The sequence below is a fragment of the Bos indicus genome, chromosome 15 (genome assembly GCF_029378745.1).
Source record: "Bos indicus isolate NIAB-ARS_2022 breed Sahiwal x Tharparkar chromosome 15, NIAB-ARS_B.indTharparkar_mat_pri_1.0, whole genome shotgun sequence".
Classification (NCBI taxonomy): domain Eukaryota; kingdom Metazoa; phylum Chordata; class Mammalia; order Artiodactyla; family Bovidae; genus Bos; species Bos indicus.
In genome coordinates, this window is record NC_091774.1 from 64,214,544 (window position 1) to 64,229,413 (window position 14,870).

The following is a 14,870-nucleotide window of genomic DNA, read 5'->3' on the forward strand; positions in this document are numbered from 1 at the left end:
CTATAGCCCAATTAAAAAAAAAAAGTATGCTGTGAAGGAAAACATATGTACTACTTTGAATACTTTATCATTTTGTAGCGTCCTATTAGCAAATTCTTAGATAGTACTTAGTACTACTGACACTAAATAAAGACAAAAAACTACGGTTAAAATTAATAAAGTTTTCATAAGCAAAATCTGATAGTGCATGTTCACATGAAGAGAAAAGATAAGCTTTTTATGATATTTTTCTTAGCAGAATTAGAACATGAACTGGCCTCTCTGTACCAAAGAGGGTTTGGACCCCTGTGAGGTGTCACTGTACTGCTGCAAGGTGGCTAGCTGGTTTTGGAAGCTTCCATGGCGATCTCTCCTGTCTTGGAGACAATAATGTGAATTCCACTCTAAAAATGGAGCCTCAATCACTTACTATTTGGTATCTTGCATCTTCGGAAAATTTCCATTAGTTCGTCCACTTGTACAAAAGGACCCTGTTTTGACACAAAGAAAACTTAATCCCCAATAATCTGACAAGTTAAAATAGCCCCACTTTGTATTTCCCAAGATAAAAAAATACATAATTACTATATTTACCCATAGAGCAAGTATCTGTCATGAAAATGGTGAACAAACCTGGAAACAAATAGGAGGAGGGAGAAGTTTCATTAAAACAACTGCTGCAGGTGGCACTGGGAACACTCCACCGGGGACAGGGTGCAAGCCCGGAGCTGTAAGGGAAAGGAATGGAGGAATGGGACGGAAGAATTTCTATACGTGTAATAACTAGCACAAGTAATTTGTACATTAATTACTATGTACAAAGAGTCTATGTTGCTTAAAAACATCTTAAAATGTTGTTAGTGTTTTATATGTTTGACCAAACTCAAGTGGGTGAGACAGTGAAAGCAGTCTCAACCTCATGGCCCCTGGGGGCAGAAAGTAAACAAGAGACTGCGTAAGATGATCCAGACCCTGAGTTCGTCAGTTTTTGTCAAAGATCATGTCTAAGCCTCACAAGTCATTTTTTCAGCAAGCCCATTTAAAGTCAGTTATACAGTAACATATTTTATTGTAAGGGCCTTGTTCAAATAGAATTCAGAGACTACTACATATTAGTAACTATAAACAATACCAAATATCGCCAAAGTAAGTTTCCAGCTGTGCAGGTAACCTGTATGTAGCGGCGTTTCAGAAAACTCTCTTAAGGATCACTGCCAAATGCGTTACTGCAATCTGGATCAGTGAGGTTTTTTGTTTAAGACATTTTAAACTCATCTTGATTCAAAGATTATATAGCCAAATCACTTGTCATTATTGACCCTGAGTCTAATTATTAACCTACAATGGAAAGGTCACATTAATTTGCCCCCTCCAACCCCCACACACCTCTGGATTTAAACCAACAAACAAACTGAGGGCTCAGTACTGGATCTAAAGTCATGGCTTACGTGCTAAATGTCGTGGCTGAAATGGAATCATCTGCTGAGTGTCTGGTTTAGGGTATTCTGGTTTTCTATCCACTTCATCTTTCAGAACAGGCACTATAGAAGGAGCTACAACTGGGTCTGGAATTATAGCTGCTAGCTTAGCACGGGAGACATCCTGAAAATGCAGAACAGAAGAATCCTAAACCTGAAAAAGGGACTTACAGAGTAGAACTGTGCAATTCTACACTCCTGAGGATACACTAAATAACTGGGTTAAAACCATAGCGAGAATGGAGAAAGAAAAGTGAGAACTTCCATGACAGTGAAGACTGACAAGTGTTAAGAGTCATTAGACTCAGTGCCACCAGGTGGGACATTTGTAGGATCCTTTTGTAGGTAATACATACCGGGTAGATGTATATACCTGGTAGGTAATAAATACCAGGTAGAGGTGGGGTAATTTGGAAGAAAATCTGCAGTTTTAGATATTTTCTGATATTTCCTTTCCACTAAAACCGAACATCATCCATCAGGTTCTCTAAGTGAAGAAGCTGATTAAGTAAGGTGCTCTTTCATGAAACCTAACAAAGCTTATCACCTACGTTAGTTCATAAGATTTTGCTAATGAAATGAAAAATTATTCCCAACATACTGTTACAGGGGAGAAGGAATGTTTGTTGAATAACCACTGTTTGTCAATTTTTGCCGTTCATTCACTCTTTGAGGAGGTAGATACGATCACCTCCATTTTACAGAAGGGACTAACGCTCAAAGAGAGGTTCTGCAGAGGTTCTGCTATCTCCAAGGTTATATGGCTAAGAAGCAGACAGAGGAGTTGAGAGCACAGGCCTTTCTGACCTCACACCCATTCTGTCTTCTTTTCAGTGTCCCAGCAATGTCTGCCAGGGCTGAGAGCAACTCTGAGAGAGCCTCTTTTGCCAGCATTAAGGGATATAAGAGAATCTCATGTTCTCAAAACTTGCTCATATGCAGTTGGTGGCAAATCTAAATGAGAACACCCACTGAGAATTGCTTTTTTTCCTCTCTTTCCCACTCTCACTTATGTGCCACACACGAAAGCATAATGATCCTTCCCAAATACACAGAATATAAACAGAAATACAAGATGGAAAATTCACGAAGATACTTTCATTAACTTCCTTAATTTCCATTTTCAACTTGGCAAAGTTGAAACAGTCTAAAGATTCCACATAACAGTCTTAAAAATGCCTTTGGCTTTTCATTAACAATTTGTTAAACCAGGAGCAGAATCCCCTCATCCCTGAGCAGTAACCCTAGTTCAGCATAGGAATATGGGGCTGGCAGACAACTGGAGCTTCCATTAATGTAAAGGTCTGAAGTTTATTTTAATCTGGTTCAGACACAAGACCAGTGAGACTCTGGCTAAAAGAGGGCAGTGAGGAAATGAAGAATGATGGTGAGGAACATCCTAATGCTGGCTGGCTTAAGGAGACCAATCAATCCAGGACTCTTATGGATATAGCTTCCCCTTGGATTTTCATCTGGTCTTTGTTCACCTGACACAGAAAAATCAAGCACTGATAGAGCAATGGTTTCTCACCAAGGGCTATTTCTAGGCTATTAATCTTTCCTTTTGGCCTGAATGAGTTCAGGTTCCAGGTCTGTTTTCTTAATGATGCAGTAGTCCAAATAGAGGAGTTCCATTCCTAGATAAGCTGTTGGGTTGAGCAAAAAGTTTGTTCCAGTTTTGTTCCAGAACTGGAACGAAATTTTTGGCCAATTAAATAATTTCCTAAAGGCGTCCACTGAAGGAGCCCTGTTTAAAGATACAAACACTTCAAAGAAATTTATGGATTTACAAAGCTATAAAGTTTCTTCATTATATCTACAACATATATAGCAGGAATTACATTTGGTTTAAGATCTCCTATCAAAACACACTCCTCAGTTTTAAGAACTGTTAGAGAAAAACTAACAAGTGACATTCAGATTGTCCACCTGCCCACAAAATGTAAGAAATAAGGCATTGACAATTTCAGGGAAAGAATGAAAGTTTGTTAAATCTCATTTTAATTCTCATTTTGTTCAGTACTGTTGATAATATTTCACAAACCCAAGGAAAATCCCTGAACTTTTTGTATTCTGCAAATCTATAATAAAACTAGACTAATTTCAATTTCAGAATTTACTTTAAAGTTTGTCCATGAACTCTTCTAAAACGTTGGGAAAGTACAGACATCACACACATCATAAGCCCAAGTACATACCTTATACCCAAGTGCTTTTAGTTCACTTGCAGAGCAAGGATATAGATCCATGAACTTGTATCTGTCTACCAGTAAAGCTGTTTCTTTGCCTTCATACTCTTCTTTGAATGCTGTAAACCGTCTTTTCTCCACTTTGAGTATACTAGCTAGATCACCAATATTACTTTCAAAAGCTAGAAATCGGGCCCAGATTTCTCTGTAAGAAAATAAATATAATCAATACTTCACCATCCTGGGTTTGGGACTTACAAAAATCTTCCAGTTCCCTTCCTCCCCCTTTTTTAAATTATAAGAATCTATTTTTTTTTATTATAAAGATTTCTAAACTTCAAAACATAGAGTAGTATAATGAATACCTATATTCCATTACCTAGATTCAGTCGTCATTAATATTTTGCTATATTTGCTTCCCCAAATATTTGCTATATTTGTTTTCACTTAAGTATCTGAAAGTGAATTATAGTCATCATAACCTTTCACCCTAAATACTTTCATATTTAAGGGTTTTTTGTTTTTTCTTATTTAGCCTACTTCCTATCATTTGTGGTCAATGAGACATTTATCCTAGAGACAGTAAACCGACTCTAGGTGGGGAAGAGTTGAAAAGGAACCTAGATTTCCAATTACTCCTGAATGATATGACTTCACCATTTTGTAGTGGCATGAATTAAAATGTAGACTACATTCTTTGTGCAATGTATGAATAAAAATACATTTCAAAATCTAACATGATTGTTCTCTATTTTTTCCCAGTAATAGGGATCACTGGGGACAAATTAGTGCCTCACCACTGTTCTAACAGCCAATTAATTCTCTGAGACTCTACTTAAAATGTTACTAAGCACTTCTGTACTAAAGTAATACAGTGACTTCCTATTTTATGCTAGGTAGGGGACTATTGCAAAACTTCTATACTGGTAGACATTATTGCTACTCAACAAGAAAGTAAGAACTGGGAAAGTTAGGAAACCTGCCCAAGGTATAGCTGACTGAGTTGGAGTTTGAACCCAAGACTCCAAAGCCTTCCTGCTTTCACTGCACCACTAGACCATGTTGTTCCTCTGGTATAAGGGACAGAGTCAAAACCATAAATCAGGGATGGAACCTGTCAAACAAACTTTCATTTTGTAAGAGTCTTTGCTCTTGAAAAAGAGATACAAAAATTTCAGAACTCTGCCCTAATTTGTTCATATCAATTTATAGGGATATAGAGAAAGATATATTAAAATATTTAATAACAAATTGTTAAGGCATCTCTCAAAATAATCCTAGTCAGTATGCAAAAAAAAAATTTTTAACAAATCTTAAACAGGTATGAAAATATTGCAGGCAGCCATTTGTAAATGAAACTTCAAAAGAGAAGGGAAATTTCTACTGAAACTTAAGACTCACAACAAGCAAACATTCATCCCATAGACTACAGTTCAAGTATTAAAGCTGCCATTAGAACCTGACCAGTAAGTTTTCACAATGGCTTACCCAGATTTCTCAGGAGGAAGACTTCCAGATGTTAAAACTCGTTCAAACAAAACTCGAGTATTATTGTCCTCTAGGATATTAAAGAAAATTTTAAATATTAAAAAAATTTAGTTCTATAATTTAACAAAGCATTATCTCATTGTATCCTCACAAAAATCTTACGCAGAGGGGTCTAAGTATTATCACAACCAGAATTTATATGTGAGGAAGCTTGAGGTTCAAAAAGATGAAGTAAATTGATTCAGCTCATTGTTAACTGAGTAATGGACCTGCAACTAGAAGCCAGACCACACTAAACAAAAGGTACTGAGTAGGTGGGTGGGGTGGTAGATGAACATGGATGATTTCAGAAGATAATAATGCTGACATTGGGCTTCCCTGGTGGCTCAGCAATAAAGAATCCACCTGCAATGCAGGAGATGTGGGTTCAATCCCTGGGTTGGGAAGATTTCCTGGAGAAGGAAATGGCAACCCACTCCAGTATTCTTGGCTGGAGAATTCCATGAACAGAGGAGCCTGGAGGGCTATAGTCCATGGACTCACAAAAGAGTCAGACACGACGAGGTGACTTAACAACAACAAAGCTGACATCAGATTCCATCCTCAATTTTACAGTAAAAAACATTATACACACTAGTAACTATTCTAAAAAATGAAGCAAAATAATATAAAACTGGTGAGGACATTCATTTCATACAAGAAATTTCTTTTTAAGTAAATGCTCCACCGACTTACTTTCTGGAGTTAAGTCCTCTTCCAGAGAGTAGAATCACTAAGTTGAAATACAAAGTCATGTTTTAAGTTTTATTCTTTTCTACTAAGCATCTGGTCCCATCACTTCATGGGGAATAGATGGGGAAACAGTGGAAACAGTGTCAGACTTTTATTTTTGGGGGCTCCAAAATCACTGCAGATGGTGACTGCAGCCATGAAATTAAAAGACGCTTACTCCTTGGAAGGAAAGTTATGACCAACCTAGATAGCATGTTGAAAAGCAGAGACACTACTTTGCCAACAAAGGTCCGTCTAGTCAAGGCTATGGTTTTTCCAGTGGTCATGTATGGATGTGAGAGTTGGACTGTGAAGAAAGCTGAGCGCCGAAGAATTGATGCTTTTGAACTGTGGTGTTGGAGAAGACTCTTGAGAGTCCCTTGGACTGCAAGGAGATCCAACCAGTCCACCCTAAAGGAGATCAGTCCTGAATGTTCATTGGAAGGACTGATGCTGAAGCTGAAACTCCAGTACTTTGGCCACCTCATGCGAAGAGTTGACTCATTGGAAAAGACTCTGATGCTGGGAGGGATTGGGGGCAAGAGGAAAAGGGGACGACAGAGGATGAGATGGCTGGATGGCATCACCGACTCGATGGACGTGAGTTTGAGTGAACTCTGGGAGATGGTGATGGACGGGGAGGCCTGGCATGCTGTGATTCATGGGGTCACAAAGAGTTGGACACGACTGAGCGACTGAACTTAACTGAACTATGTAGGTAGACAGAATGTTATATTTTTCTAAAATATTAAAATCATTAATATACACCTGTGATATCTAAGTTTAACATCTAATTATTTACATGACACATAATTTTTTATATTTCTTTCTTAAATCAGTTTTTATACCAGATCATTTTTAGTCAAGAAATTACATATCCTGGATTGTGGTGTGGTTAAGTTGACTAAATGAGATACATACATACATATACGAATTCTCTAGTCTTGTGCCTGGTCTAAGGTAGGAACCCAATAAAGGATTGCCATTATTATTATTACAACAAAATAGAAAAATAAAGATAAAGATGCTCATAAACACAATGTTTCTTTTTGAAATCTCTTCCCCAGTAGCCTCAGGGCATTTTACTCTACTTCTTGGGCATCTTTAAGTTTTCGTGGCTTGAGACTTGTGGCTTTATTCCTACTACTGTTGGGAATGTGCTGCAGAATTAAAGACCATTCTGCAGAGGGAAAAATTCCAGGAACATAATATCAAAGAATGACATTGATGGTTTAATATTAACCATTACAGATCTAGACTCTACTTACCATTGAGGTGAGAAAGATAGTCAATATAGGCCAGGACATATTCTGGAATGTCTCCATATTTCTTTAGCCCCAGCTCAAAAATCTTAAAGGCAACAGATTTGTCCTAGAAGTAAAGAAAGCAAAGTACTGATTTCCATCAGATAAGATACTCAAAGAATATTAAAACTAAATTTAAATATGACTAAGTACATTAAGATTAAAATGGATATTAAAATCATGTAAAAACTGCAGCACTAAATACCATTCAGGGGATTTAGATTCAGAAATATGGAGTTTAATAAGGTATAAATTAGCAGGCAGAGGGGATATGAACAATGCTCCATGTAATTTTACACAGATACACTTAGGTCTCCTTTATGATACAGAAGAATTAAAGTTTAATAATAGAAACTAGGACTGCCTTTCTTTTAATTAATTTATCTCAGATAAAGGAAATTACTCTATCTTTGTATCTTATTTCAGGACTTGCCTTACTACAGTAATACTCCATGAGTGCTGCAGTGACATAGACATGGTGGCGGGTTCTGGTGTCTTCTCTTGCTTTTTTAAATATCATTCTTCCAGATTTGATCCCTTCAGCTCTTCTTGCGAATTTCATATATTGGATATATACCTATGCAAAAAAAGCATTTGTTTTCTATAGATTAGGTAGAATGTGATGCCTGTGGGATCTAATACAGGCTCACCATACTTCTATACTAACATGTTTTGCTGTATAAGAAAGCAATTTGAATACCTGAGAAATTGAAAAGTATCAATAAGATTATAGATATTGCAGTATTTAAATCCGTAAGCAATTTTTTTCTGGTATTAAAGATGCATGCAAATTAATTTTTTAAAATTGAGATATAATTCACATAGCACAAAATTCACCCTTTAAATGTAAAATTCTGTGATTTTTAGTAAAGTCACAAGGTCTTATAATCATTACAATCATCTAATTCCAAACATGCTAATTAAACCCTAAGGAATAAAAGTGAAAATACTAGAAAATACTAGAATTTCTTGATTTATTGCTTTAAAAACCCACTACTCTATTTTCTAAAGAACATATAATGTAACTTCATTGATAACTGAATCATTTTATACTTTGCACTAACAGAGTACCTAACACATAATGAATATGCAATATTTATTCGATGAACAAAGGTCTCTGGACTATACACAGGGTGACTGTTGAGTAGGCTCCTGACTGGCCCAGTTTTGATGATGCCAAACCTCGTTGCCCAGATGAATGAACTATGAGTTACTTGAGGAATGAAATTTAACTTATTTGTCATTATACTGCTGGAATCTAGCACAGTGTATAGCACAGATGCAGGCTGCTAAACGAATTTTTAAAAGATGACTAAATGCAAGCAGTGGAACCCCAAGGTAGACAGACAAAAAAGGAATGGATCTGTAGTTGACGTGAGGCAGAGGGTCTAGAGCCCCATGCATTGGCCTGTCCACTTCTCCTCCAACTGAAAGAGTTCCACTGCACTTTTGCAAAAATAGTGGCTTTGAAAACCACTGTTATAGAGTAGAATTCAGGATAAAGTGAGTTCCTGTCTAACTGCTTCCCAGAATGTTGGTTTCTCTTGCCTCTATTTACTTAAAAAGAAATATTTATTAAGCAACAATTACATAGCATTCAAACTATGCTCACGAGGAAGGTGTTAGAAAAAGCCCCACTGTAGCTGTTTCATACTTCTGGACTTTAAAAAAAAATAGAGCAGAGAGTACCTCAGTAATTGTCAGGGACTGGGAGACAGGGAAGGGTTGTCAGATGAGGGAAATTCTGTGGGGTGATTTAAGTGTTTTATATTTTAATTGTGATGGTTGTCCCATGACTATGTTATTAGTCAAGATTCACAGAACTAACAATTCAACAAAACAGTAAATTTTACTTTATATAGATTAAAAAACTTTTTTATAAAAGCAGACTGCAAAGGTGGGAAAGAGATTTATAAAGTTACTTACCAAGGTGGGATCAATATCCTCAATTGCCAGAAGTCTGTTATATATACTGTGAACTTTCTCATACTTCATGCGACTCTAAGATGGTAGAGAAGAAGTGGATATAAATATATACTCATAAACAAGCAGGATTTGAGCTCTGAGGAATCCAGAGGCTGCATCCCACAAAGGCACCTGCTTTGAGCATAAATATATAATGAGCTAAGGACTAATAACGGTTCATTTTGCATTATCTCTGTCTTCAAAAAGAAACATGCCTGGCGAAGCAGCTAGGAAAAAAAATTCAGTGCTGCAGTAAAAAAATACCAATTATAAGAAAGTTCTAAATATTTTAACTTACCTCTTCATAATCTGCATATGCAAAATAAAGAAGCATATTCTTCTTTAATAAAGTGCTTATGGCTCTTTCATATATATTAGCAGCTTCATCACTAAATAATTTGGCATTATTCATATCCTAGGAGAGAAAAAAGAAAGCTCACTTACAGTAATTTTAAGGTAGCTGAAAGAGAATAAAACACAGACTCATCATATGTATATACCTATGGACATACATGCATTTCTGGATTCTTAAAAAATTCCAAAGACTTCTTCCATTATTTCAACATAAAAAAGAATTATCTAAGTGCTCTAAGTGATTCATCACTTTAATGCATTAAAAAAGAGCCGCTATGTTTTCATTCTAAGCTAGTCTAATCACAGGGTCACTAAGATTCATAGTGACATAAGATTCAAGTTTCAATTCTTACACATTATTACCAAAATTCAGTGTTATACTTTTAGTAAATTATTGCTATATCAAAACCATGAAAAGACCAAAAAGGGGGGAAAAAATGAACACTCACCCCCTTCTCTGCTAACAGTTTGCTTGATTGCTCAAGGTACTGGGCAGCTTCATACCAAATATCAGGGTGATGGCCCAGCACCAGCAGGCACTGTTCATAAGCAAACATGACTAAGAGAAGACATTTGCAACATTTAATTAGAATAAACATTATTTATAAAACTGTCCATATAAGTATCACAACTAAATTTTCAGGCTAAGACAGGCCCCTCAATAATGAATGATAATTAGAAATAAAAAACTTCAGTGATTATTATCATCCACCCAAACCCATTCATTTACCATTTATTAAACTAATATTTATTGAGTATCAACTATATGCTGCTGCTGCTAAGTCACTTCAGTCATGTCCGACTCTGTGCGACCCCATAGACGGCAGCCCACCAGGCTCCACAGTCCCTGGGATTCTCCAGGTAAGAACACTGGAGTGGGTTGCCATTTCCTTCTCCAATGCATGAAAGTGAAAAGTGAAAGTGAAGTCGCTCAGTCGTGTCGATCCTCAGCGACCCCATGGACTGCAGCCTTCCAGGCTCCTCCATCCGTGGGATTTTCCAGGCAAGAGTACTGGAGTAGGGTGCCATCGCCTTCTCCGAACTATATGCTAAGGAATGTGAAAGACACTGTGAATATACCAGTGACTAAGACTTCCTATATTCAAGAAGTCTGCAATATTTTGGGAAGATTGATATTAAGAAAACAATTGTGAAAATAAGCACGATGAGGAAAGTACAGTGTAATCTTAACTTACAGCAGCAGGACTTAACATAGTTTAGAGACTTAAGAAAGGCTTCACTAAGGAACTGACATCTAAGCGAAACCTGAAGAAGGGATAGAATCTGGTCAGATGAGAGTGTAAGGAGAGGCAGGAAGGACAGGAGCAGATACAAAAATGGTGCAGGCAAAGGAAACAGTACTTGCTAGGTTAAGAGAACAAGGCAAGATTGCGGAGTCTTTTTAAGTTCCAAAGTCTCGTGCTAGCAGTGGCAGAGTAGTCTGTATAAGACTAACTCTCGTAGGGAAAAAAAAATCATCAACAATACAAACAGCAACAATTTGAAGGCACCAGAGAATGACCAAAAGAAAAAGAAATCAGAGAGGCCTGAGCACTAAAAAACTTGAATTTTTAAAAATTGTAGACATGTATTTAATATGCTATTCCCCTCAAATACACAGCCCTGTGTGTATAGTTCTGGGATAGCGAGAGCTCAAGTCAAATGCTGAAGTTTTACCAGCTTGAGGTAAGTGACATGGAGCTCTGGGTTAGAAAAGCAACCGGAAATTAAGGGGGAAAAATCCCCCAAAAGAGAACAACAGAAGGTGGAGGCTGAAAATCTGGACATAAATGCCCTCAAATTTTTAACTGACTCTAAAATAGACATCCACAGGAAAAAATACAAAGAGCCCGAGCAGAAATAAGAGCTGAAAGAGCTGGAGTGATATCTCATCAGCTGCCCACTGTAATGGAGACCATGTTTGGATTCTGACTCCCATCAGGTTAAGGGATTCTGAGTAAACACCTTGAACTTTCCATTGTCTTAAGAGTAAAGACTATATCCCAGGACTAAGAGATTTACCATGAGATAAAGGCCACTAACACAGGCTCATCCTAACACTGTAAAACCAAGCCTCCACAAAGTCGAGATCTGCCAGTAATTTAACTCCCTGCTAAAATAAAACCCAACGTTCTTCAGAGGAAGATAACAGAATCTAGTCTTTACTATATATCATTTACATGTCCAGAAATTTTTTTTTAAATGTCCAGACTTCTGACAAAACAAAAAATGTGACCTACAGTCAAGAGGAAAAGAAATCAAACCCTCAATGGCAGACAAGGTTTTGTAACTATTTTAAATATATTCAAGGACAGAAAGAGAAAGATGGTAATGGCCATGGAATCTCAACAGAAAAAAGAAAACTGTAATACATATAAAAATTCCTAGAATGGAAATTTATGGAACTGAAAAGTAGAATATTTGAAATGAAGAATTCACCAAACGGGCTCACCAGCATACTGTATATGATAAAATAAAGGCCAGTGAACATGGAGACATCTATAGAAATTATTGAGTCTGAGAAACATAAGAGGAAAAAAGCCTGGGGATAAAAAAAAAACAGCCTTGGTAACCTATAGGATAATATCAAGTGGCCTAACATGCATATAATTGGAGTCTCAGGAGACCTAATCTTGTTACCTCTTTTAGTTATCAGGGTCTGATCTTCTGTGCGTAGAGGGTTGCTCTTTTCCCACTGGATGTACTTCTTCCACATATCCACCTGCTGAGCTTCCTGAGGAGTATTCTGAGGAGGCACTGACGGAGCATTGCGGTCCAAACCTTTCATTACTGTCTCATATTCCTAGACAATAAGCATTTAGAATTCTGTGGTAAGCTGAAGAACAACTCATATATGGAATGGAGTTGATCAGTTTGGAATATTTTGTTCAAAATGCCTTTCCCCTCCCCAAATACTACTTTGTTCAGTTCAGTTCAGTCGCTCAGTCGTGGCCAACTCTGTGACCCCATCAATCGCAGCATGCCAGGCCTCCCTGTCCATCACCAACTCCCGGAGTTCACCCAAACTCATGAGCATCGAGTCGGTGATGCCATCCAGCCATCTCATCCTTTGTCATCCCCTTCTCCTCCTGCCCCCAATCCCTCCCAGCATCATTGACTTTTCTAATGAGTCAACTCTTCACATGAGGTGGCCAAAGTATTGGAGTTCAGGTTTAGCATCAGTCCTTCCAAAGAACACCCAGGGCCGATCTCCTTTAGAATGGACTGGTTGGATCTCCTTGCAGTCCAAGGGACTCTCAAGAGTCTTCTCCAACACCACAGTTCAAAAGCATCAATTCTTCGGCGCTCAGCTTTCTTCACAGTCCAACTCTCACATCCATACATGACCACAGGAAAAACCATAGCCTTGATTAGACGGACCTTTGTTGGCAAAGTAGTGTCTCTGCTTTTGAATATGCTATCTAGGTTGGTCATAACTGTCCTTCCAAGGAGTAAGCGTCTTTTAATTTCATGGCTGCAATCACCATCTGCAGTGATTTTGGAGCCCCCAAAAATAAAGTCTGACACTGTTTCCACTGTTTCCCCATCTATTTCCCATGAAGTGATGGGACCAGATGCCATGATCTTAGTTACTACTTTGTTAATATAAGCTAAAAACTATTTAAGAGCAGGGAGAAAGATAAAGATTAATTACCCAAGAACAGGTTCCCAGGACAAGGTGAACAGAACAGCCCTGGGCCCTCTCTGTAGGTGATACAGAAAGTCATTCTCAGGACAGAGAGGTTGACAGATCAACATGACTAATGATCTGGTGGCATCATTACTGCCATCTCTGGAGAAACTTTAAAACTTCAATAGTTCATAGTATTAGGCTATTTTCCCTAACTTCTAACAGTTTCACTGAGTGGAAAGGAATGTACCCAAGACAAAACTCTGTCCCCGAGAGCAATGGCATTAGACCAGACAGTAGTACAGTATTCAGATATGTATGAGCAGACAGGAGGGATGGATAACAACTACTTGATTAATTCTATGTAGAACTTTGTCTCTATAACCTCTGTTTCTCTCTTTTAAAAAATAATTTCTTCCAAACTTGATTTATTCTATTTTATCCTTTCACAAGTCCGTAAACAGGTATTTCACTTTAAATATCAAATACATCATCTGTTCAGACAATGTAATTAACTGTTATTAGTGAAGATTGCCAATGATTGAACATATTGAGTGATACCAGATGGGAAAAGCCCCTGTGTAAATAACATACTCATAACAAACATTATAGTAAGCGGCCTGATGGAATTCCATACCTTTGCTACCCGCCTAGCATTCATGTAATCTCTACTCCGATCTTCAATCATTTTCTTAGCTAAATGAATATTGATACCCTAAGAGAAAAAAAAGAAAATGTACATTATTTAAAAATTAAATATATTTTAATATTAGGATAATATGGTTTATTCGTTTGCTAAGTAACTTTCAATTATTTATTTTGAGAGGTTTTTTGGTTAGTAAAATAAAGGTTTGATCACTTTATATGCTTAAGAAAACAAGGAGGACCTGCCTATATGTTATGAGAATGGCAGTAAGCTTCAAAGATAGGGAATGATTTGGAAAGGGTCAATTATTTCACATAAAATTTTACTAATAAAGAATGATGTACAGATTCAGCTGGGTGAATAGCCATGGCTTAGTTCTAAAAGCCTTTTTCTAACTAGGTCTGCATAACTTCATTCATGTCTAGTAGTTCTCAAAGAGTAGTCCAAAGATTCCTGTTCCCCAAGATCTTTCTGAGGGTCCGTAAGATCAAAACAATTTTCATATATCACTGAGACATGATTTGCTCCTTTCACAAATATACAGTGGAGTTTTTCAGAAGTTATATTGACATTCAATATGATACCAGATAGAATGTAGAAGCAGATATGAAAATCTGTCCTCTACTAAGCTAGCTACCAGAGAGATTTGCAAAAATATGAAATAATGCCACATTTCTCAGAGTTTTTTCTTATTTTGGGAAATACAAGTTTAATACTATTTATGTTAAAAATATAAGGAGTCTATAACTATAAACTTTAAATGAATTAATAAATATCTTGAAATTTTCTCAGCTTTAATTCCAACATAAGTATTCATAGGTAAAAGCCACATTGAATTTAAAAGTTCTTTGGGGGCTTCCTAGGTGGCTCAATAGTGAAGAATCTGCCTCACAATGGAGACACTGGTTCGATTCCTGATCCGGGAAGAACCCACATTCCTCAAAGCAATTAAACCCATGCGCTACAACTATTAACCCTGTGCTCCAGAGCTGGGGAACTGCAACTTCTGAGCCCACCCGCCCTTGAGCCTGCACTCTGCCACGAGAGAAGTCACTGCAATGAGAA

The 14,870-nt window shown here is 37.3% G+C and overlaps 1 protein-coding gene across 2 annotated transcripts in view; it reads right to left on the minus strand.

Annotated features, from left to right (window-relative positions):
• The window catches only part of CSTF3 (cleavage stimulation factor subunit 3), a 68,729-nt gene that overhangs the window by 1,898 nt on the left and 51,961 nt on the right, over nucleotides 1-14,870 (minus strand). The window contains exons 9-20 of one of the 2 annotated variants that reach the window (XM_070804010.1): nucleotides 13,797-13,874; nucleotides 12,169-12,331; nucleotides 9,978-10,087; nucleotides 9,473-9,589; nucleotides 9,136-9,210; nucleotides 7,643-7,786; nucleotides 7,174-7,276; nucleotides 5,135-5,204; nucleotides 3,656-3,851; nucleotides 1,428-1,581; nucleotides 613-707; nucleotides 410-470 (exon numbers count right to left, since the gene is read on the minus strand). In XM_070804010.1, the coding sequence (XP_070660111.1) occupies nucleotides 410-470; nucleotides 613-707; nucleotides 1,428-1,581; nucleotides 3,656-3,851; nucleotides 5,135-5,204; nucleotides 7,174-7,276; nucleotides 7,643-7,786; nucleotides 9,136-9,210; nucleotides 9,473-9,589; nucleotides 9,978-10,087; nucleotides 12,169-12,331; nucleotides 13,797-13,874 (1,366 nt within the window). Of the gene's footprint in view, nucleotides 1-409; nucleotides 471-573; nucleotides 708-1,427; nucleotides 1,582-3,655; nucleotides 3,852-5,134; nucleotides 5,205-7,173; nucleotides 7,277-7,642; nucleotides 7,787-9,135; nucleotides 9,211-9,472; nucleotides 9,590-9,977; nucleotides 10,088-12,168; nucleotides 12,332-13,796; nucleotides 13,875-14,870 lie in introns of those variants that run through there. The other variant, XM_070804011.1, reaches the window with a different exon arrangement.